The sequence below is a fragment of the Oratosquilla oratoria genome, chromosome 26 (genome assembly GCF_046742065.1).
Source record: "Oratosquilla oratoria isolate Oo_2021 chromosome 26, ASM4674206v1, whole genome shotgun sequence".
Taxonomy (NCBI): domain Eukaryota; kingdom Metazoa; phylum Arthropoda; class Malacostraca; order Stomatopoda; family Squillidae; genus Oratosquilla; species Oratosquilla oratoria.
Genome location: NC_134802.1, coordinates 48948516 through 48974177, shown reverse-complemented (window position 1 = coordinate 48974177; position 25662 = coordinate 48948516). Strand labels below are relative to the sequence as shown.

Here is a 25662-nt window from a genome sequence, read left to right as displayed (position 1 = left end):
TTATCACACCAAGGTCCCTTTCTGAGTGCACTTTTTTTATTTCATTTTCACCAATTTTTTAATTTTTTAAAATTCTGCTTTTGCTTTTGCCAAACTCCATTATGCTACATTTTTTATATTAAAGTTCACCTCCCACTTTTGAGTCCATTTCCAGATTGTGTCAGGTCTGATTGTAATGAGTTACAATCCTCGTTTGTTGTTACTTTCTTTAACATTTTTGCATCATCTGCTAAGAAATTAAAATAACATTCAACTCCTTCGTCCATGTCATTTACGTATATGGCAAACATGATTGGAGCTAGTACTGACCCTTGTGGAACACCACTTATCATTTCTTCTCATTTTGAGTAATTACCTAGTTGTATTTTACGGGACGAGAGCTATGCTTGTAGTAACCCATTTTTGTATCTCTCTGCATCCAGTTTGTTCTTAAAATCTTGAATAGTATTTGCACACCCTGTTTCTTTATCTAAATTATTCCAGGTTCCAGTACTCTATGTGGGAAGCTATTTTTTTCAGATCTCTTCTATAGTTATCCTTTTTGAGTTTCTTTTCATGTCTTCTTGTTTTTCCATTGTCCCATTTTAGTAAATCATTCCTATCTAGGATTTCCATTCCTTTCATGATTCTATAAATAGTCAGCAGATCTCCTCTTTCTTTTCTTTGTTCCAGAGTTGGCGGTTCCAATTTGGACAATCTTTGTGTGTGTATATTTACCTAGTTGTATTTTGCGGAAGGGGAGCTATGCTCGTGGTGTCCCGCCTTTGTATCTCGCAGTGTCTAGTTTGCTTTTAAACTCATGAATGGTTTTTGCACATACTATTTCATTATCCAGTTTGTTCCAAGTGTCCACTACTCTATGTGGAAAACTGTTTTTCTTCAGTTCTCTTCTGTAGCTATGTTTTTTTATTTTCTTTCCATGTCCTCTTGTGTTTCTCTTGTCCCAGTTTAGTAAGTCCTCTCTATCGAGTATCTCTGTACCTTTCATGATTCTGTAGATGGTCAGTAGGTCACCTCTCTCTCTTCTTTGCTCCAGCGTCGGTAACTCCAGTTTAGCCAATCTCTCCTCATATGATAGGTTTGCAAGTGCAGGTGCCATTTTTGTTGCTGCTCTCTGGATTCTTTCTATTTTCTTTATATTCTTTTTGGTGTGTGTGTGTGTGTGTGTGTGTGTGTGTGTGTGTGTGTGTGTGTGTATTTTACCTAGTTGTATTTACCTAGTTGTATTTTGCGGGAAGGGGAGCTATGCTCGTGTTGTCCCGCCTTTGTATCTTGCAGTGTCTAGTTTGTTTTTAAACTCATGAATGGTTTTTGCGCATACTATTTCATTGTCCAGTTTGTTCCAAGTGTCCAAAACTCTATGAGGAAAACTGTTTTTCTTCAGTTCTCTTCTATAGCTATGTTTTTTTATTTTCTTTCCATGTCCTCTTGTGTTTCTTTTGTCCCAGTTAAGTAAGTTCTCACTATCGAGTACCTCTGTGCCTTTCATGATTCTGTAGATGGTCAATAGGTCACCTCTCTCTCTTCTTTGCTCCAGTGTCGGTAACTCCAGTTTAGCCAATCTCTCTTCGTATGATAGGTTTGCAAGTGCAGGTGCCATTTTTGTAGCTGCTCTTTGGATTCTTTCTATTTTCTTTATATTCTTTTTGGTACTGGGGGACCACAATGTCGCTGCATACTCTAATCTAGGCCTTATCAATGTAACCAATATTTTTTTCATCATGTCTTCGTCCAAGTATGTAAACGCCACTTTTATTGATCTTAGCAAGTTGTAAGTCTCCCCGACAATTTTGTTACTCTGTATATCATAGGACAAGTCGTTCGTGATAATTACTCCCAAATCTTTTTCGGATCCTACTTTCTTTACTTCTTTGGTTCCAATTGTATATTTTCCTGATATTCTGTTTTTGCTTTTTCCAAACTCCATTATGCTACACTTCTTCGTATTAAAGTCCACTTCCCATTTCTGACTCCAGTTCCATACCCTATTTAGGTCTTCTTGCAGTGCTTCACAGTCCTCATCAGTTTCTATTTTCCTTAGCAGTTTGGCGTCATCGGCAAAGAAGCTCATGTAGCAGTTCACGTCCTCATCCATGTCATTCATATAGATAGCAAACATTATTGGTGCCAGCACAGATCCTTGCGGTACTCCACTGATCACCTCTTTCCAGTCTGAATATTTTTCTCTGAGCACTACTCTCATCTTTCTACCAGTCAGAAAGTCCTCTATCCATTTTAGTAGGTTTCCCTGTATTCCTCCTATGTGTTCCAGTTTTTTTAGTAGTTTTCTGTGTGGTACTTTGTCAAAGGCTTTTTGCAAGTCTAGGAATGCACAATCAGCCCATCCATTTCTTTCTTGCACTATGTCTATTAGTCTTGAGTAAAAGCATATTAAGTTTGTGGAGCATGATCTTCCTTGTCTGAATCCGAATTGTCTTGGGTTTAATATGTCATTGTCTTCCAGATGTTTTACCCATCTATTCTTGATTATTTTCTCACAAATTTTGGCAATGGTGCTTGTTAGAGATACTGGCCTATAGTTGGTGGGTTCTTCTTTGTTTCCTCCTTTGTGTATTGGTACAATGTTAGCGTTTTTCCAGTCCTCGGGTATCTTTCCTTCTTTGAGTGAGCTGTTTATTAAGATGTGTATTTTGTCTGTTAGTTCTTCTTTGCACTCCTTTAGAATCCAATTTGCAATACCGTCCGGGCCATGTGATTTTCTGACATCCAGCCTTGATAAATGTTCTGATATTTCCTTTAGTGATGCTGTAAACTCATTCATGAGGGGAGATTTCTTGTTTTTGTCTATGTCACAATTCGGTATTTTCTCTCTGGTGAAAACAGATTTAAAGTGATTGTTCATGACTTCGGCCATCTCTAAATCTTCTGTGTATTCTATGTTTCCTTGGCATAGTTTCACCAATTCCTGTTTGTTTTTAAGTTTACCATTCACATACCGATAGAATAGTTTGGGTTGCTCTTTGCATTTGTCTATAATATCCTTCTCATGGTTCCTTTTCTCCTCTCTTCTCACATTAACATACTCATTTCTATAGTTAACATAAATTTGCCATTTGCTTTGTTTTTTGTCTTTTCTCCACTTTTTCCAAGCTTTGTCCCTTCTGTCTTTTGCCTCACTGCATCTTTTGTTGAACCAACATTTAATGTACTCTCTCTCTCGCTTTTGTCTTGGTACATGCCTGTTTACCCCTTCATTGTAGTTTTCCATCAATATATTCCATTTCTCTTCCACTGCTGTTTCTTCCCTGTAAAATATTTCCCAGTTTGCACTCCGGAAGAATGTCTTTAGTTTTGTAAAGTCTGTTTTGTTGTACCTCAGTCTTCCTTTCCTATGCTTTTCGTTCCTCTCTATGTCTATTTCTTCCTTTAGTATAGTTTCGATGAGTACATGGTCACTCTTTCCAATTGGTGTCTCATACTGGACTTTATGCACTATTTCAGGCTCTGTTGTAAATATTAGATCTAGTTTCGATGGCTCTTCATTATTTCTGTACCTTGTGTTTTCATGGACCCATTGGGTCATTGTGTACTCCATGGTCATATCTAGCAGTACATTGCCCCACGAGTCATCTCCTCCTTGCACTGTCATGCTGTCCCAACAAATTTCTTTGCAATTGAAGTCCCCCATAACTACCAGATTACCCTTACCCATTAGTATCTCATTGAGTGATTTTCTTGTGTCATCTAGCATTTTTTTATGTTCAATTTCTTTCCAAGCGCTTGTTTTTGGAGGCACATAAGTCACCACAAACTTTCTACTTTTCATATTCTTGCCTTCGACTTTTATCATGATCAATTCAGCATTACCTTTGCCCTCTGCAATTTTTGTCACCTTTAGGTCTTTCTTGGCCAAGAACATGATTCCCCCTCCCTGTTTCTTGTCCCTGTTTTTTATCCAGTAGTTGTATAAACCTTGTCCGATAACAGTGGATGGTATTTCGCCTCTTAGTTTAGTCTCTACAATTCCCATTATGTCTGGTTTTGCTTCTAACAGATAATCATTGAGTTCGTTCAGTCCCGAAATTAGTCCGTCAATGTTGGTATAGGCCACTTTTAATTTTCTTCCTTCTCCCTGGTTTCTTCTTCCCTTGTTTTGTTCGTTTTGAAGCGCCATTGTCTTAATCTCAAGTCTATTACTCTCCACTGGAATTCTTTGCATTCTGTCTCTGATCTTTTCAAGTTTTTTTCCTTTGCTTCTTCTCTTAGTGTGTGTGTGTGTGTGTGTGTGTGTGTGTGTGTGTGTGTGTGTGTATTTACCTAGTTGTATTTACCTAGTTGTATTTTACGGGAAGGGGAGCTATGCTCGTGAGGTCCCGTCTTCATATCTCATTTTATCTAAACTATTTTTAAATTCATGTATTGTTTTTGCACACACCACTTTCTCATCTAACTTGTTCCAACTGTCTATTGCTCTGTGAGGAAAGCTGTTCTTTTTCAAATCTCTTCTATAGTTGTCTTTTTTTATTTTCTTTCCGTGTCCTCTTGTATTTCTGTCATCCCATTTTATCAGATTCTCTCTATCAGTAATTTCTATGCCTTTCATGATTCTGTAAATAGCTATCAAATCTCCTCTCTCTCTTCTTTGCTCTAGTGTCTGTAGTTTAAGTTTTTGTAGTCTCTCTTCATATGATAGTTTTGAGAGTGTTGGTGCCAGTTTAGTAATTGCTCTTTGTATTCTTTCAAGTTTTTTTATACATTTTTTTGTACTTGGTGACCATATCGTTGCTGCATATTCCAATCTTGGTCTTATCAGGGTGATTAGGATTTTCCTCACCATTTCTTCATCCAGGTATGTAAATGCCACTTTGATTGTTCTTATTAAATTATAAGTTTCTCCAAAAATCTTATTTATATGTTTCTCAGGTGACATATTATTCATAACAATGACTCCCAGGTCCCTCTCATTTTCTACTCTTTTTATTCCTTCTTCTCCCAAATTATATGATCCTGTTATTCTGTTTTTGCTTTTTCCAAATTCCATTATACTACACTTTTTTGTATTGAACTCCATCTCCCACTTCCTACTCCATTCTTGTACTTTATTTAGATCTCTCTGTAGTGATTCACAATCCTCTTCAGTTTTCACTCTTTTCAGTAATTTTGCATCATCTGCAAAGAAGCTCATATAGCTTTCAATTCCTTCATCCATATCATTAATATATATAGCAAACATTATTGGGGCCAGAACTGTTCCCTGCGGGACACCGCTTATTACTTCATTCCATTTTGAGTGCTGATCTCTTATCACTACTCTCATTTTTCTTTCTTGCAAAAAGTCTTCCATCCAATTTAGCAATTTACCTTGTATTCCTCCTTCATATTCTAATTTCTTAAGCAACTTCTTATGTGGTACTTTGTCAAAAGCTTTTTTTAGGTCTAGAAATGCACAATCAGCCCATCCATCTCTTTCTTGTATTATATCTATTAGTCTTGAATAGAAACATATTAAATTGGTGACGCATGATCGTCCTTGTCTGAATCCAAATTGCCTTGGATTTAGTACGTTGTTTTTTTCCAAGTATTTTACCCATCTACTTTTGATAATTCTTTCACATATTTTTGCTATTGTACTTGTTAGAGAGACTGGTCTATAGTTGGTAGGTTCTTCTTTATTTCCTCCTTTATATATAGGTACTATATTTGCTTTTTTCCAATCTTCTGGAACTTTTCCTTCTTTTAAGGAACTGCTTATTATGCTATGTATTTTGTCTGCCAGTTCATTCCTACATTCTTTCAGAATCCAGTTTGCTATTTCATCTGGCCCATGCGATTTTCTGACATCAAAATTACCCAAGTGTGTCAATATTTCATTCTTCGTTACTTCTATTTCTTCCATAGGGGGGACTTTTTCCTTCCACTCAATCTCTTCAGGTTGTATATTTTCCCTTGTAAACACTGATTTAAAATGTTTGTTCATAATTTCTGCCATTTCCATTTCCTCAGTGTATTCAACTCCTCCTTGTCTTAATTTCTCCAAGTCTTGTTTGTTTTTCAGTTTATTGTTTACAAATCTGTAGAATAGTTTTGGTTGATCTTTACACTTTTCTATAACATCTTTTTCATATTTTCTTTTTTCCTCTCTGCACTTTTGTACATATTCATTTCTATAACCAGTATATATTTTCCATTTTTCAGGTCTTCTGTCTTTTTTCCATCCGGTCCAGGCTTTGTCTCTTTTGTCTTTTAACTCCCTACAACTTTTGTTGTACCAGCATTTTACATATTCTTTTTCTTGTTTTTGTCTTGGGACATACTTTTCCACTCCTTCTTTGTAAATTTTTGTCAAAATATTCCATTTCTCTTCCACTGATGTTTCTTCTTTGTATATTTCTTCCCAGTTTTCTTGTTGGAAGAATTCTCTTATTTTATCAAAGTTTGTTTTTTCATACATCATTCTTCCTTTTCTATATTGTTCATTTCTTTTCATATATTTTTCTTCATTAAGTTCCAGTTCAATCAATATGTGGTCACTTTTACCTATTGGTGTTTTATATTCAATCTTGTCCACTATTCTAGGTTCAGATGTAATTATTAAGTCTAGCCTCGATGGTTCTTCTTCATTTCTATACCTAGTGTTCTCTTGTATCCATTGTGTCATTGAATGGTCAGTAATCATCTCAAGTAGAGCATTTCCCCATGAGTCATCACCACTCTTTACTGTCATTTCTTCCCAGCAGATTTCTTTGCAATTAAAGTCGCCCATCATAACTATTCTTCCTCCGTCTTCCATTATTTTAGTTAATGCTATCTTTGTGTCCTCTAACATACTTTTATGTTCACTCTCCTCCCATGAGGCTGTTTTCGGAGGCACATAATTGATCACAAATTTTCTGCTCTTCTTATCTCGGTCTTCCACTTCTATCATAATCATCTCTACTGTATTCTTTCCATATATGACACCTTTCACGTTTATATCCTTCTTTGTCAGGAACATAACTCCACCCCCTTGTTTTTTCTCTCTGTTTCTAATCCAATAATTGTATGTATCATGTCCTACACTGTTGGGTGGTAGTGGGCCTTTTAATTTTGTTTCTACAATTCCCATTATGTCCGGTTCTTTTTCTTTCAAATAATCATTCAGTTCATTCAATCCTGTTATCAATCCATCTATATTTGTGTAAGACACTCTTAGTTTTCTGCCACTTCCATTGTGTTCTCTGTTTCCCTTATGTTTTTCTTTAGTATGTCGAACTGCTTTATTTTCATGTTCACTACTCTCCAATAGAATCTCTCTTTCTCTGACTCCGTTCTTTCCTCGTTTTTTGCCTTAGCTTCAATTCTTTTCTGCTTTTCTGCCTCTCTTTCCTCCTTATTCATTTCTCTTTTTATCCATACCTTTTTATATTGATCATTTGTTGCTAGTTTCCCTGTCTTGGATAGAATTTTCTCTGCCATTGTTTGTGACCTGAATTTAATCTTAATTGGTCTGGTCTTATCTGTACTATATTTTCCGAGTCTGAATTTTTCCTCAATTTCCTTTATAATTTCTGGTTCATCTTCCTGGACTAATTTTAATAAACCGCTTACCCTTTCATTTTCCTCCTTGATTCTTGCGGTTCTATCTGGGTTATGTTTCTCTTCCATTCCTAATATAATTATACATTTCTTTTTGTCAGCTAATTCTCTTACTATATTCTCCTTCTGTCTCATCACTTTAATAACTGAGTCTTCATTATGTTCTTTCAATTGCTGTTTGACTATGTCAGTGAATGAAACCTTATTCCCTTCTTGAGTTATTCTCCAATTTTTAGCTTCTGTAGCTATTTTCTCACTGTTTTCATTACTATTCTTCTTCAATTTCTCATTCTCCTCCTTTACATTTCCTAACTGTCTTTTTAGGTCCTCTACTTCTTCAGTTAAGTTTCTGTTAGCCTTCTCTAGTTGTTCCAATCTTTCAATTCTCTGGAAGATGGAGTCTACCTTACCTAACTTACGTTCCAAGTCCTCGATCACCTTATCAACTCTCTCCTCTAGTCTTATCAGTCGGGGGGGGGTTGTGTCCCCCCCACCCTCTTTAAATCCCTGGAACATATTCTCGTCACTTTCTACTGTATTTCTCCTCTCTATACTTCTAATCTTTACATTTTTATTTGCCATTTCGTCATCCGGTGGTCGTTTCATGTTGACCTTACGCCCGTCTGCCTGGGCCAAGTCCTCCACATCCTCATTTCCTTCCATTTCCCCAGCAATCCCTCCCCTTCTCCTCTTTTCCTACTTACCTACTGCCTCACGAGCAATTTCCCCCCCCCCTGCAAATACAAAAAGGCACTTCTCTTTGCGTTGGTATCCTCAATCTGCACTTTTCTTCAGAGCGTTCGTCAAGCCGTCCGTTCGTTGAAAGTGTGTGTGTGTGTGTGTGTGTGTACACCTAATTGTAGCATACAGGAAAAGAGTAATGCTCACTGGGTCCCATCAAACATGTATCATAGACAGAACGTAACAAGTCACTCAAAACCATGCATGTTTAGCCAACATCAAAGTATCATTAAGACTTCACACTTTCAGCACCCACCTGCTCTCCTTGACAGGCTCTGTCCAGGGCTGTCTGGTAGATCTTAATCGCTGTCGTCTTGAGACCCATAATTTCAGCTGTTAAGCCAGCCATATTCAACCCAACCGTGTCCTCCTCTTTTTGTCTGTGCATAGAAAAATCAACGATTACACAGCAATGGAGGAAAATATCACTTTTTTCAATATTTGCACAATTTTTCATATGAGGGAGGGAGGGGGGTGGATGGAAGTGGAGTATATGGGGATGGAATGGGTGGGAGTGGATTTTATGCTTTTGTTTTTTGGCTACTGCCCTTGTCAGGGGGAAAAAGCCTTTGGTATATGTATATGTATGAAGAAGAAGAAGAAGAAGAAGAAGAAGAAGAATATATATATATATATATATATATATATATATATATATATATATATATATATATATATATATATATATATATATATGCAATAAAAACACTAGGAGCGTGTGTTCACAAATGCGTAAATAACCACTAGGAAAAAGTAAACTAACGAAGCAGAGCGCTTTCGTGTAATTACATCTTCAGTGCAGATACAAAGATACAAAGTGCAGATACAAAGAATTGTTTTAATTCCTTCTTTGTATCTGCACTGAAGATGTAATTACACGAAAGCGCTCTGCTTCGTTAGTTTACTTTTTCCTAGTGGTTATTTACGCATATATATATATATATATATATATATATATATATATATATATATATATATATACATACACACACATTTTTATCAACCACAATACACTTTAATTCTAAGCCATCAACATCGGCAGATCCATGGTATGGCCAAGGACCCGAACCAGGCTATCACATGACAAATGCTTTAGTGACTTACCGATTGTGCCTTACCAGTGGCGCAATTGGTAAGTCACTACAGCACTTGTCACGTGATAGCCTGGTTTAAATCCTTGGCTGTACCGGGTTTCAATTTCTGCATGTTAGCCTCCGCGGATCTGCCAATGTTGATGGCTTAGAATTAAAGTGTATTGGGGTTGATAAAAATCTATTTCTGTTCACCAGGACCAATTCAGTGTTGTACATATATATATATATATATATATATATATATATATATATACACATATATACAAACACACTATCAGGCCTCACCTGACATGATTTCACCATACACAAAATTCGCATTTACATGAATAGCTAAAATACCCCAGGATTTGCCGAACATAACCATGATTCACGATAGCACAATCTGAATAGCCTGTCGGGTTGTGTTGTGTACCAGTGTCTGGAGAGGGTCTGGGAACCTATTTTTTCCCACAAGACCTATCATTCGCCAACACGAATTTCATCCTAACAATGGGCTATGGAACCTAATACTCGTGTCGGTTGAAGTCTGACTGCATTCACCTTTTGACTTTGGCTACCTCCCTTGTAAGGGGGAAAAAACCCTTGGTATATGTATGTATGTATGTGATGATGATGATATGGTTTAACGTCACACACTCCCCCCCTTTATCGGGAGGCTTGGATGGTGCCCCTCACAAAGGGCTTTGTAGCGTGGAATTTAATGAACCATGCCCTTGGTTCAACTTCGCCGGTGGCAGGATTCAAACCACCATCACCTTGACCTTCACTGCAAGTAATGACACCCTAAACCGCTCAGCCAGCGAGCTTCTTGGTGTATATATGTACATACATACATATACCAAAGGCTTTTTTCCCCCTTACACAGGAGGTAGCCAAAAAGAAAAAGGCATAGAAACAACTCCCACACATTCCATCCCCTACAGACTCTATCCCCTCCACCCTCTTCCCTCCCTCACATCTTGGCACTTCCTGAATGACGGGTCATCTCTGCATCCTGTCCACTGCCCTGGATCAGAAGCAGTGTCGCAGGACACAGCACATCCACAGCAAGGCCGCTTCATTAATTCGGCAACACCCCCTCTCCGTCCCCTCACGCAGAAAAGGAGATGGGGAGAAATCCCTTTGGGCTGTGTCAATCTATCTTTCATACATACTCCCTCACCCCTCTTACTTGCCTGATATAGAATTGAAGGCAATCTGAAGCTTTGTGCATTGCTTCTGCAACAGTTGACTTCATTCTCACATCTTCCTTCATGACTGGTGGGTCGCTTGCTGCATGAGTAATGTGGTGACCGTAACCAAAGCAACTCTCTGTCTGAATGCCGAGCAGCGTCGTGTGACGGAACAAATCCAGCGTCTCCGAGTGGCCGACAGCTTCTGCCACAAGGGCCTACACATGACGGGAGGAAAGAATGATAATTATTTTATTAGAATATGAAAACTGTCTTATGCTGAGGTATATTGCAATTTGCCTCTTGCTTCTGCATTTCCTGTCAAATCAAATTCAAGCATAACACGACCACTTTTTTCTACGGGGAAAGAATTGGTTCCTTCAGATTTTTTGGTAAAATAATCAATGAACAATATGTTTCAACTACTAATTTTGTATAAATTTTGTATATATGTATGTCTAAATTGTATTTTATATTGTTGAATAAACCTTAACTATGTTGATACACTGAAGGATCAGTATATCATTTCATCTCGTCTCCGCGCTTACCTGTCCTACCCAGCAATTGACGAAGGCCGGATCCTGAGCTTGTGCCTGAGCAAAGGCCTCATGAGCCAGCATTGCATCGTCGTGTTGAAGGTAGAGGGCTCCTAATAAGGTCCACGTCTCTGCAGTACTCTGGTACTGTAGTGACGTGATAAAGGCGTGCTGTGCAAGGGCAGGGTCATCTACACCTGATTAAAGAAACAAATTAATTTCTTCTTCTTCTCCTTCTCCACCCCCACTCTCTTCCTCACTTCCTTGTTTCTTACTTTTAATCTCTTTCTTCCTCCCTTATGATCCATGTTTCTGCCCCATACAGTGCTGTCAGCACAATCACTCCTTCATATAATCTATTGGCATCCATTCCCAAATGTCTATTTCTAATTATACTTTTTTAATCCTCCAAGGGATTTACTTACTTCTTTAATCTACATTCTACCTCCACCTCTCTCTTTCCTGCCACATTCATCCCCAAGTATCTAAATCTATCCACTTCCTCAGCATCTCTCCTTTAATATTCACTTCCCATTTGCTGCCATCCTCTCCCCTTGTACATCTCATTACCTTACTTTAACATGCATACATATACCGAAGGCTCTTTTTCCCCCATTATACAGGAGGTAGCCAAAAGACAAAGGCATAGAAACCATTCCCACCAATTCCATCCCCTCCATACTCCACTCCCCTCTACCATCTTCTCTCCCTCTTATCTTGGCACCTCCTGGATGAAGAGTCATCCCTCCATCTTGTCCGCTGCCCTGCCCAGAAGGGCAGAAGGGCTTGAACTGCTTCCATTCCCAACCTCCATCAAAATATCAACGATCCAATCACTCTAATCCACTCAGCCAGCATGCGGCCATACACAGTACCTTCTTTGATCCCTCTAACCCACTGGCAGGTTTTCAAGAACTTGTCCTGACTGACGCCACAGTTCTACTCAACTAAGCAATGGTTCCTACTTACTCTGATGGGAGGCTATAATTCCGAGAGATGCCCAAGCCTTTGCGAAGGCGGGTTCAATGCTCAGGCTCTTCTTGATGGCTAGAACTGCCCGATTACTTAGAGCCGCCACCTGCTCCAGTGGTTCTTTGTGTCCTTCTTGTATGCAACATCCCTGCATGAACAATACGACACCAAGGTCATGCCACAGGACTGCATCGTCATCGGATGTCTGCAACGCAAGACCGTAGCACCTGCGAGTACCACAAAAACCATCACATGAAAGTGAAAGATGTTGTTGATATGGCTTATATAGCCTCTTATACTTGTCCTCTATTCTCTTAGCCATGAAAAATAAGACTATATATATATATATATATATATATATATATATATATATATATATATGTATATATATATATATATATATATATATATATATATATATATATATATATATGTAGAGAGATTTGGACAAATTATGGGAAAGGTGGAGGGGGAAACACCGCCAACTTCGACCCAGAGTAACACGGTGACCGGACAGTTTGATACTGGACATTTTGATACCGGACATTTTGATACCGGGCATTTCGCTACCGGACATTTTGTGACTAGGATTTTTCACTACCGGGCATTTCGATACCACTAGATATATATATGAGTGTGCGCGAAGATATTGGAGTTTATTTTAAATAACTATCATACTGTTCTTGTAATTGGTTGTTTAAATAATCGCCATAATGTTCTTGTAATTGGTTGTTTAAATAATTGCCATACTGTTCTTGTATTTGGTTGTTTAAATAATATATATATCACTCTCAGTCTACTACTAACGCTTGGCTATCAACTACGGCTGCTGCATTTGGGGATAAATATATACATTTTTATTGTATCACCCATGCCTCGTGTAATTGCTTCAACTAAAAATGGAAAGAAATTAGTAGATGATCTAAACTATATACATGATAAACACAAAACTAATAAGGATGGTTCCAAGCAGTATTGGCAGTGCGAAAATAGGTTGTGTAAAGCCCGCGTACACACCTATGTTGGTGATGGTGACAACAAAATCGTTAAGACTGTAGGTGAGCATAATCACAGTGCAACAGCAGCAAGAGTGGAATCAAAAGTAGCACATCATCAAATGAAAATAATGTCTGGATCTACACAAGATGCTCCTCGGACTATAATATGTAAAGAAACCCAAAATCTGAATGTATGTGCTATTACATATTCAAGACAACGACATTAGTGTTCAGAGAATGTTCGCCTTGCTCCCAAATAAGACACAATATACTTACAATAGACTATTTACTACTATAAAAGAACTCTTGCGTAATGTTGAACCTGCCACTGTGATGATGGATTTTGAAAAAGCGGCCATCAATAGTTTATTAGATATATTCCCTAGTTCAGATGTTACGTGTTGCCTATTTCACCTCTCACAAAATGTTTACAAACAAGTTGTAACAATAGGTTTTAAACAGCAATATCACCAAGATGATGATTTTAGTTTAAAAGTGAGATGTTTATCCGCACTTGATTTCCTTCCCATTGACGATGTTATTGACGGCTTCGAAGAATTAACTGATGACGACGATTTTCCCCAAGAGCTTGTTTCATATTTCGAAACATATTATAATGGAGGAGTGAGAGGTCGTGGCCAACGAAGGCGAAGAGTCGAGCCAAGTCTTCCCTATTCATTTATGGAATGTTCATGAACGCACTGAAAATGGTATGCCACGCACTAATAACTATGTTGAAGGATTTCATAATGCACTAAGAACCTCCGTGACAAATGTGCATCCTAATATTTGGTCCCTTATAACTGCTTTAAAACATGAAGAGCCTCTCAGTGCAACAAGAATTGCCCATCTCAATCGTGGAGACAGCGTAACCTCAAAAAAAAAAAAAAAAAAAAAAAAAAAAAAAATAAGAAAAAAAAAAAAATACAGGGACGCCAATCAGCGTATAAAAAAATTGCTAGAACAGTATGATCCTTCAAATAAAATCCAATATCTTCGTGGCATTGCTCATAACATTAAACATTTTTAACTAGATAATATTGTTGCTTGTCTTTTTTTTTTATTATACTTGTAATACGTTTATATTTTTTCAATTTGTACTTTTAACTCCTTACTTTTAATACATAATTTGGTTTTTATATCTTCGTGGCACTGCTCATAACATTAAAAAATTTTAACTAGATAATATTGTTGCTCGTCTTTTTTTAATTAGACTTGTAATATGTTTTTTACAAAATAATTTTTTTAGTCTGTTTATAGTTTTTTTATTTGTACTTTTCACTCCTTACTTTTAGTACATAAATTGGTTTCATGCCTTATATATATATATATAGTGGTCTCGAAATGCCCGGTAGTGAAAAATCCTAGTCACAAAATGTCCGGTAGTGAAATGCCCGGTATCAAAATGTCCGGTATCAAAGTGTCCAGTATCAAACTGTCCTAGAACCGAGTAACACTCCTCTGAATAAGCTATTGTAAGCGAAACCGGTCAGGAATACACTCGATAATCAGATAAAGACCCGTGTTTCCCCCTCCACCTTTCCCATAATATATAGATATATATATATATATATATATATATATATATATATATATATATATATATATATATATATATATATATATATATATATATATATACCAAGAATATTTTCCCTCTTATGACGGAGGTAGCTAAGTCAGAGGCGCATTCCTACTCCCATCCATTCCACTCCCCTCCACCACCCTTTCCTTCCTCTCATCTTACCTCCTCATGATACAAAGAAGGACAAAGGAAAAAGCAAAAATTAGAAAAAGCCTCTTAAAACCCTATACAGAAAAAGCAAAAACTAGAGAAAGCCTCTTAAAACTCTACTTCTACAATTAGTCTTTCATTTGTCTAATTGTTTCTTAAAGCAACTGTAGTAAGCGCTGAAACTATCAGTTGTTTTAAGAAATGATTAGACAACTTTATGGATGGGGATGACAGGTGGTGATGGATACGGAGCTGCCTAGTGTAGGCCTTATGGTCTCTTGCAGTCTCCTTCATTCTTATGTTTTTATGTTTATGTTGATTGTTTCATTATTGTAAGATTTATGAAGATTTATGAAGCGTCTTTGACGTGATATTTTTGTCAGGTGCCTTGTATACGGATGATGTTGTGATTCATGAGGTAGAATGGGTGGGGGATGGGGAGGGGGTGAGGGAGTATGTGTGAGAAAAATTTGACGAAACCCAAAGGGATTTCTCCCTGTCTTCTCCTTTTCTGCATGAGGGGTCAGAGAGAGGGGGTTGTCCATTTAATGAAGCGGCCTTGCCGTGGATGTGCTGTGTCATGCGGCACTGCTTCTGACTCAGGGCAGTGGAGGAGATGCAGGGATGACCCATCATCCAGGAGGTGCAAAGATATGAGGGAGGAAAGAGGGTGGAAGGGAGTGGAGTGTGATAGGGATGGAATGAGTGGGAGCGGTTTTTATGCCTTTGTTTTTTGGCTACCTCCCTTGTAAGGGAGGAAAAAAATTCTTTGGTATATGTATGTATGTATTCAATGACCTACTTGCTGTATTCATTGTAAATATATATACCAAGGCTTTTTCCCCCTTCCAAGGGAGGTATGCCTTTCCCTTTTTGGCTACCCCCCTTGTAAGGGGGAAAAAGCCTTGGTATATGTATGTATGTATGTATGTACTAGGGAGGTAGCCAAAAAGGAAAAGGCATAAAATCATTCCCACCCATTCCATCCCTGAATACACTCCACACTACTCCACCCTCCCTCTCATCTTAACAATTCCTGGATGACAGGTCATCCCTGCACCTTGTCCACTGCCCTGGGTCAGAAGCAGTGTCGCAAGACAAAGCACATCCACAGCAAGGCCGCTTCATTAAATCGGTGACCCCCCTCTCCGTCCCTCCATGCATAAAGGAGAAGACGGGGAGAAATCCCTTCGGGCTGCGTCAAAAATTTGCTCACACATACTAACTCACCCCCATCCCCCTGCCCATTCCACCGCATGCATTGTAAATATATATATTACATACACACCAATAGGCCTTTCCACCCTTATAATGGGGTGTCTGAATCACTCCACATCCATTTGTCATCCCTCCTATCTTAGCACTTAGTGTATGAAGGGTCATCCCTGTTCTCTGCCACACTGCTAAAAGCAATGCAGTGTGACACAGCACCTCTACAGCACTCCTACCTTGTACATATATACATATACCAAGGCTTTTTCCCCCTTTCAAGGGAGGTAGCCAAAAAGGGAAAGGCACAAAAACACCCCCACCCATTTCATCTCCAAATACACTCCACACCCCTCCCATCCTCCCTCTCATCTGAGCACCTCCTGGATGACGGGTCATCCCTGCACCTTGCCCACCGCCCCCCGCTCCTAACTTGTAAGGGGGAAAAAGTCTTTGGTATACGTATGCCTATTCCCTCACCTCCCACCAAGCTGAAGAACCTGAAGCTTGTCCACTTCTATCATGGCTTCCAGGTCTTCCATTCCTGGGTTCAAAAGTTTGGAAGCGATGGCGAACTTAGCCATTGACTGCGGGATGGGGCTAAGGAGCATACAGGCATCACCGATGAGCTTCCAAAGGGCAGGACTGTTGGGTCGTAGGCTGCAGGCTCTAGAACACGAATCAAATACATTCTTTTCTTCATTTTTCTTAAACAGCATTAGCTTCACAAAACAAATTAATTGAAGCACAGAGACAAATGAAGAGGTCATGAAAAGAAACTTCAAAAGGATAACTAAAGAAGAGATCTGGAAAAAAAGAAAGAAAAAAAAAAAAAAAAAAAAAAAAAATACAAAAAAAAAAAAAAAAAAAAAAAGCTTCCCACACGGAGTGCTGGATATCTGGAATAACTTAGATAAAAAAAACAGTATGTGCAAATACTATTCAAGATTCTAAGAAAAAACTTGATGCCGAAAGATACAAAGATGGGTCACCATGACTGTAGCTCCCTTCCCGTGTAATACAACTAGGTAAATTTGTCTTAAAACAGTGGATTTCAAGACACTTAATGAATTATGTATACATCTTTAATCACATTACCCCTCCACACCTCACTACTTTATCTAACTTGATGTGAATCGTTACCTTACAAGGGCCTGTATGGCCTGAAGACAGTCGTCTTTCACATTGGCAAAAAAGAATTGTTCGTGGTATTTTCTGGCACGAGAAATGAGCACTTCAGCCATGCCCGCCAAGCCGATGACCTTGATTGCTGGGGGAAGATCCTTATCCAGCACATTGCGATAGTCACTTATAGCCTCAAGGTATTCGCCAGTCATCTGGAAGAGCAAATAATTTTGATATTATTGAGTTTGTAGGAATACAAGGTATGTATGTATGCTATGAAGGTCAGACAGATGAGTGGAAAAGGTGGTACAGAAATGTGGGTTGGAGCGAGAACACTATATTCCTGACGTTTTGACTACAAGTCTTCTTCTTCACTCTGAGGAAGGCTTGTAGTCGAAACGTCGGGAATATAGTGTTCTCACTCCAACCCGCGTTTCTCTACCACCTTTTCCACTCATCCGTATATATTCACTTTCACTTGGTCTTTGGATCACTTGTTGAACTCGTGATCGACAGCTATTTCCCTCCTGGAAGAGAGCTCAGAGCTCATAGGTCCGATCTATGGGTAATGCTATGACCTTACACCCCCCCCCCCCCCAACTCCCCGCCCACGAGAGTCAGAGTAATGACCCGAAGTGCAGCGGTACCGAAATAATTTCGGCCCTGGGCAGGATTCAAACCAAGAACTACGGGCCACTATAGTAGCAGTTCAGCGCTCTACCAACTGTGCCACCGAGTCGTGTAAGCAATCAATGTAGAGAGGGAAACAATGGCTGGTGGAGGGGACTGGAATGAGTGTAGGTCTTGGCTACCTCCATTATAAGGGGGAAAAGAGGTTCCTGGTACACAGACAGAAGTGCGGACAATCAATGTCAAATTGTATGCACGTGCACACACACACACACACACACTTCAACGAATGGACGGCTTAGAAGACGTTCTGAAGAAAATTGAAGTCTGTGGATCCCAACGCAAAGAGAAGTGCCTAGTGTTTTTGCAGGGTGGGGGGGAAATTGCTCGTGGAGTAGTGGGAACGTAGGGAAAGAGGAAAAGGGGAGGGATTACTGAGGGAAATGGAAGGAAATGAGGAGGGAGTAGACTTTGCCCAGCCAGACAAGCGGAAGGTAAACAAAAGACTTAGCGAGGATCAAATGTCTAATAAAAATGTAAAGATTAGGAGTATAGAGAGGAACAATACAGAAGAAAGTGACGAGAATATGTTCCAGGGATTTAAAGAGGGTGGGGGGGACACAACCCCCCCCCCCCGACTGATAAAACTAGAGGAGAGAGTTGATAAGGTGATCGAGGACTTGGAACGTAAGTTAGGTAATGTAGACTCCATTTTCCAGAGAATTGAAAGGTTGGAACAACTAGAGAAGGCTAACAGAAACTTAACTGAAGAAATAGAGGACCTAAAAAGACAGTTAGGAAATGTAAAGGAGGAGAATGAGAAATTGAAGAAGAATAGTAATGAAAATAGAGAGAAAATAGCTACAGAAGTTAAAAATTGGAGAATAACTCAAGAAGGGAATAAGGTTTCATTCACTGACATAGTCAAACAGCAATTGAAAGAACATAATGAAGACTCAGTTATTAAAGTGATGAGACAGAAGGAGAATATAGTAAGAGAATTAGCTGACAAAAAGAAATGTATAATTATATTAGTAATTGAAGAGAAACATAACCCAGATAGAACCGCAAGAATCAAGGAGGAAAATGAAAGAGTAAGCAGTTTATTAAAATTAGTCCAGGAAGATGAACCAGAAATTATAAAGGAAATTGAGGAAAAATTCAGACTAGGAAAATATAGTACAGATAAGACCAGACCAATTAAGATTAAATTCAGGTCACAAACAACGGCAGAGAAAATTCTATCCAAGACAGGGAAACTAGCAACAAATGATCAATATAAAAAGGTATGGATAAAAAGAGAAATGAATAAGGAGGAAAGAGAGGCAGAAAAGAAGAAAAGAATTGAAGCTAAGGCAAAAAACGAGGAAAGAACGGAGTCAGAGAAAGAGAGATTCTATTGGAGAGTAGTGAACATGAAAATAAAGCAGTTCGACATACTAAAGAAAAACATAAGGGAAACAGAGAACACAATGGAAGTGGCAGAAAACTAAGAGTGTCTTACACAAATATAGATGGATTGATAACAGGATTGAATGAACTGAATGATTATTTGAAAGAAAAAGAACCGGACATAATGGGAATTGTAGAAACAAAATTAAAAGGCCCACTACCACCCAACAGTGTAGGACATGATACATACAATTATTGGATTAGAAACAGAGAGAAAAAACAAGGGGGTAGAGTTATGTTCCTGACTAAGAAGGATATAAACGTGAAAGGTGTCATATATGGAAAGAATACAGTAGAGATGATTATGATAGAAGTGGAAGACCGAGATAAGAAGAGCAGAAAATTTGTGATCAATTATGTGCCTCCGAAAACAGCCTCATGGGAGGAGAGTGAACATAAAAGTATGTTAGAGGACACAAAGATAGCATTAACTAAAATAATGGAAGACGGAGGAAGAATAGTTATAATGGGCGACTTTAATTGCAAAGAAATCTGCTGGGAAGAAATGACAGTAAAGAGTGGTGATGACTCATGGGGAAATGCTCTACTTGAGATGATTACTGACCATTCAATGACACAATGGATACAAGAGAACACTAGGTATAGAAATGAAGAAGAACCATCGAGGCTAGACTTAATAATTACATCTGAACCTAGAATAGTGGACAAGATTGAATATAAAACACCAATAGGTAAAAGTGACCACATATTGATTGAACTGGAACTTAATGAAGAAAAATATATGAAAAGAAATGAACAATATAGAAAAGGAAGAATGATGTATGAAAAAAACAAACTTTGATAAAATAAGAGAATTCTTCCAACAAGAAAACTGGGAAGAAATATACAAAGAAGAAACATCAGTGGAAGAGAAATGGAATATCTTGACAAAAATTTACAAAAAAGGAGTGGAAAAGTATGTCCCAAGACAAAAACAAGAAAAAGAATATGTAAAATGCTGGTACAACAAAAGTTGTAGGGAGTTAAAAGACAAAAGAGACAAAGCCTGGACCAGATGGAAAAAAGACAGAAGAACTGAAAAATGGAAAATATATACTGGTTATAGAAATGAATATGTACAAAAGTGCAGAGAGGAAAAAAGAAAATATGAAAAAGATGTTATAGAAAAGTGTAAAGATCAACCAAAACTATTCTACAGATTTGTAAACAATAAACTGAAAAACAAACAAGACTTGGAGAAATTGAGACAAGGAGGAGTTGAATACACTGAGGAAATGGAAATGGCAGAAATTATGAACAAACATTTTAAATCAGTGTTTACAAGGGAAAATATACAACCTGAAGAGATTGAGTGGAAGGAAAAAGTCCCCCCTATGGAAGAAATAGAAGTAACAAAGAATGAAATATTGACACACTTGGGTAATTTTGATGTCAGAAAATCGCATGGGCCAGATGAAATAGCAAACTGGATTCTGAAAGAATGCAGGAATGAACTGGCAGACAAAATACATAGCATAATAAGCAGTTCCTTAAAAGAAGGAAAAGTTCCAGAAGATTGGAAAAAAGCAAATATAGTACCTATATATAAAGGAGGAAATAAAGAAGAACCTACCAACTATAGACCAGTCTCTCTAACAAGTACAATAGCAAAAATATGTGAAAGAATTATCAAAAGTAGATGGGTAAAATACTTGGAAAAAAACAACGTACTAAATCCAAGGCAATTTGGATTCAGACAAGGACGATCATGCATCACCAATTTAATATGTTTCTATTCAAGGCTAATAGATATAATACAAGAAAGAGATGGATGGGCTGATTGTGAATTTCTAGACCTAAAAAAAGCTTTTGACAAAGTACCACATAAGAAGCTGCTTAAGAAATTAGAATATGAAGGAGGAATACAAGGTAAATTGCTAAATTGGATGGAAGACTTTTTGCAAGACAGAAAAATGAGAGTAGTGATAAGAGATCAGCACTCAAAATGGAATGAAGTAATAAGCGGTGTCCCGCAGGGAACAGTTCTGGCCCCAATAATGTTTGCTATATATATTAATGATATGGATGAAGGAATTGAAAGCTATATGAGCTTCTTTGCAGATGATGCAAAACTACTGAAAAGAATGAAAACTGAAGAAGATTGTGAATCACTACAGAGAGATCTAAATAAAGTACAAGAATGGAGTAGGAAGTGGGAGATGGAGTTCAATACAAAAAAGTGTAGTATAATGGAATTTGGAAAAGGCAAAAACAGAATAACAGGATCATATAATTTGGGAGAAGAAGGAATAAAAAGAGTAGAAAATGAGAAGGACCTGGGAGTCATTGTTATGAATAATATGTCACCTGAGAAACATATAAATAAGATTTTTGGAGAAACCTATAATTTAATAAGAACAATCAAAGTGGCATTTACATACCTGGATGAAGAAATGGTGAGGAAAATCCTAATCACCCTGATAAGACCAAGATTGGAATATGCAGCAACGATATGGTCACCAAGTACAAAAAAATGTATAAAAAAACTTGAAAGAATACAAAGAGCAATCACAAAATTGGCACCAACACTCTCAAAACTATCATATGAAGAGAGACTACAAAAACTTAAACTACAGACACTAGAGCAAAGAAGAGAGAGAGGAGATTTGATAACTATTTACAGAATCATGAAAGGCATAGAAATTACTGATAGAGAGAATCTGATAAAATGGGATGACAGAAATACAAGAGGACACGGAAAGAAAATAAAAAAAGACAGCTATAGAAGAGATTTGAAAAAGAACAGCTTTCCTCACAGAGCAATAGACAGTTGGAACAAGTTAGATGAGAAAGTGGTGTGTGCAAAAACAATACACGAATTTAAAAATAGTTTAGATAAAATGAGATATGAAGACGGGACCCCACGAGCATAGCTCCCCTTCCCGTAAAATACAACTAGGTAAATACAACTAGGTAAATACACACACACACTGGCTATAGAATCATGAAAGGAATGGAAATCCTAGATAGGAATGATTTACTAAAATGGGACAATGGAAAAACAAGAGGACATGAAAAGAAACTCAAAAAGGATAACTATAGAAGAGATCTGGGAAAAAAAGGCTTCCTACATAGAGTACTGGATACCTGGAACAAATCAGATAAAGAAACAGTGTGTGCAAACACTATTCAAGATTTTAAGAAAAAACTTGATGCTGAAAGATACAAAGATGGGTCATCACAAGCATAGCTCCCTTCCCGTACAATATAATTAGGTAAATACACACAGAAGCTAGGTAGGAAAAATAATTACAGAATAGGAAACAGGACTCAACAACCTTTGCTCCTTTTCCTGTATACTACAATTAGGTAAATACAGAGACAGACACACACACACACAGAAGACCCATGGCTCCCAAATAACCAGCAACAGCCACTGGGTGAGCACCTAAGTCACTCAGGGAAGAAGTATTGTGTTGTTGTCTAGGAACTGTTAGTGCTCTGTGTCCTCTGTGGTGGTTGTTGTTGTTGTTGTCGTTCCCTAGACTGTCTGTCCGAGCAGTCCCGTCTCTCCAAGGAATGCCACAGCCGAAACTGGGTTTTCCCACAAATCCTTTATAGACTGTATGTTGTGTTGTTTGCGTGCATGATTGTGTATAATGCAGTCTTCCATTATGTGTTGTATGGTATGGGGTGAAGTGTTACATCCTGGGCAGCTGTTCACAATGCGGTCATCCAGCCTCTTCTGGTAGCTTAGAAGTGCTGGGTGGTGGCCGCACCGTGGTTGTTGTTGTTGTTGTCATTATTGTTGTTGTTCCCTAAATTGTTTGGCCAAGCAGTCCCTCCCTGAAGAATGCCATGGCCAGAACGTGGTTTTCCCACAAATCCTTTACAGAGTGTATATTGTGTTGTTGGCATGCATGATTATGTACAATGCAGTCTTCCATAATGGGATGAATGAATGAATCCTGGCCAGTTATTTGTGATGCAGTCATCCAGCTTCTTCTGTGTGGTGGTTGCACCTGGGGCAGTTCGAAATCTGCGACCAGGACTGCGACCAGGACTATTTTGTGTTGGTACCGTTTTAATGCTGGATGGTGTCCTGATGTTTCGGGGGGTGCTGGTGGAGTACTAAATTTGGTGGTCTGTCTTGGAGACTGGAGGGGAGTGGAGTATGTAGGGATGACCCATCATCCAGGAGGAGCCAAGAAAAGAGGGAGGGAGGGGTGGTGAATGGGAGTGGAGTATGTGGGGATGGAATGGGTGGGAGTTGGTTTCTATGCCTTTTTCTTTTTGGCTACCCCCCCATGTAAAGGGGTAAAAGCCTTTGGTATATGTATGTATGTCTTGGAGAACTTGTTGAGTGATCTGAGTGTGAATGTGTTATGTTGTACAGGTGGGAGATTGTTTTATGTTTGAATAGTAAGAAGGTTTTTTTTTTCTTTTGTTACATGAAGTTCGTGGTGCTTGCATGATGCAATGAAATAAATAAATATTTAGTGACCTGGCATAGAACTGTATACCTATCACTGTCAGATAGTGTTCTACAGGGAGGATTTTAGTTTCAGTGTGTAGGCGTCCCTGCTTCTGACCCAGGGCAGTGGGCAAGATGCAGGGAAGACCTGTCATCCAGGAGGAGCCATGAAAAGAGGGAGGGAGGGATGGTGGATGGGAGTGGAGTATGTGGGGATGAAATGATTGGGAGTGGATTTATGACTGACTTTGTCCACCTCCCTTCTATGGGGGAAAAAGTCATTCATATATGTATGTGTAGGTGTCCAATTGAGATGGTTTTGGGTGCATCCTGTTATTATTTTCAGCACTTTGACTTGTTCTGCTGATAGTTGGGACCTGTGCAGTGGCAGTATAGTCAAAGTAATTTTTAAGAATTGCTTTAAGGCAATATTTAGTTTCTTTCTGTTGTCTGCCATTGTTCCTTACACATAGACTTCCTGTACTAATATGAGCATATACTACACATGCATGATCAAAAATAATAATTTTCTGCTTTTATGAAAATACGTATAGGTTACCTGTTTGATGTGTGCTATCTGGTACTGAGGGTACAATGATTCTGGTTTGATCTCAAGTGCCTTTGTGAAGACTTTGAGAGCCGCTGCGTGGGCACCTCGGGCCAAGTAAGCATCGCCTAAACACTCGTATGTAGCACTGAAAAGAAAAAAAATTTAATCATTATCATCACTATTATTGTTGTTGTTATCATCATTATTTTTCAAACTTGTACGCCATTGTTTGCAGAGTAAAGTGGTTCAGAGTGACAGAGGTATATCCTCACCATTTTCATCCCTCCTCCTTCATGTTTTACATAGTTAATGTTCCAAGGATTTTAGTGACGTCTCTATGGGCCACGTCACTTGGCATTCTCTCACAACTAAAGACTCCACTCAAAATAGAATGCCGGTCACTTTTAAACTTCTACTATAATTCCATTCAGCAGCTGCACACTACATTACCACCTCTAAAGCTTTACCTCTTCGATGAAATGTTACCCTCAAAACAACTCTTTCTTGCTTAACCACTTTCATACGGTGATGCCTATGTAGGCGGCATGAGGAGCAAGTGGGTACTCGATGATGCCGACGTCGCCATCTTGATTATATTTATTGTAGTCGTACCTACGTAACCTTCATTCTCTCTAAACTGGCTTCATCATATTTTCTATGGTTATCAAAATACACGGGTGAAAGAGAACGAAAGATTGAGCACTGACTTTATTTTTTATAATGCGATTATAATGACGCAACATCGCACGTCGGGCAGCTAATGCTGCCAGACATGCGATGTGCCCAGGAGTGAAGAGGTGAAGCTATGCAAGAATTACAGTGAGATCTCTCATCAACGGACGTTAATTAGCTGTGTTTGTGGTGCTGTTGTTTAGTGCTGTGCGATCACTACGCCACCCAAAAACCACTCGAAATCAACGGATTATTCACATCAACGGACACCGTGACCCGCCTTTTAGTCCATTAATGAGAGGTAGTACTGTAACCTTGTCAAATTACTGTAACTGGATATTTATTGAAATAAACACCACGTGAGGACAGTTTTTATTAGTGCAATGTTTCGCTTGTTATGGCTTTTTTGAAGTACTCGAAAAAACTGTCACAAAAAAAATATACTAACAAAGGCTCTGTCCTCAATTGTGGCATTTATTTTGACAGACTTGTTGCCAATTACCACTTTCATACAACTGGATATTTGGTCAACTAAATCGTTTTACAAATTCACTATGGTCCTAGATCACATGTTGGACTCGTGATCGACAGTTATTAACCTCCCGGATGAGAGGTCCGAGCTTGTATGACTGATCTATGGGTAATACTGTGACCTTACACACACACACACACCCAGCTCCCTGCTCACGTGAGTTGGAGTGACACCCTGCAGCAAAGCGATACTGAAATTATTTCAGCCCTGGGCAGGAGTCAAACCCGGACAACTGGAGGGGCAGGCGAGAACTTTAACCACAGTGCCACAAGGAAGGTAGGTAGGTAGAGTGAG

At 38.6% G+C, this 25662-nt stretch overlaps 1 protein-coding gene across 3 annotated transcripts in view; it reads right to left on the bottom strand.

The window, feature by feature from the left end:
- LOC143039536 (tetratricopeptide repeat protein 37) overlaps positions 1-25662 on the bottom strand; it is a 61639-nt gene that overhangs the window by 12729 nt on the left and 23248 nt on the right. For all 3 annotated transcript variants that reach the window (XM_076209699.1, XM_076209701.1, XM_076209702.1), the window contains exons 14-20: positions 24174-24309; positions 17137-17330; positions 16474-16662; positions 12049-12278; positions 11092-11276; positions 10547-10761; positions 8534-8657 (exon numbers count right to left, since the gene is read on the bottom strand). In XM_076209699.1, the coding sequence (XP_076065814.1) occupies positions 8534-8657; positions 10547-10761; positions 11092-11276; positions 12049-12278; positions 16474-16662; positions 17137-17330; positions 24174-24309 (1273 nt within the window). The remainder of the gene's footprint in view (positions 1-8533; positions 8658-10546; positions 10762-11091; positions 11277-12048; positions 12279-16473; positions 16663-17136; positions 17331-24173; positions 24310-25662) is intronic.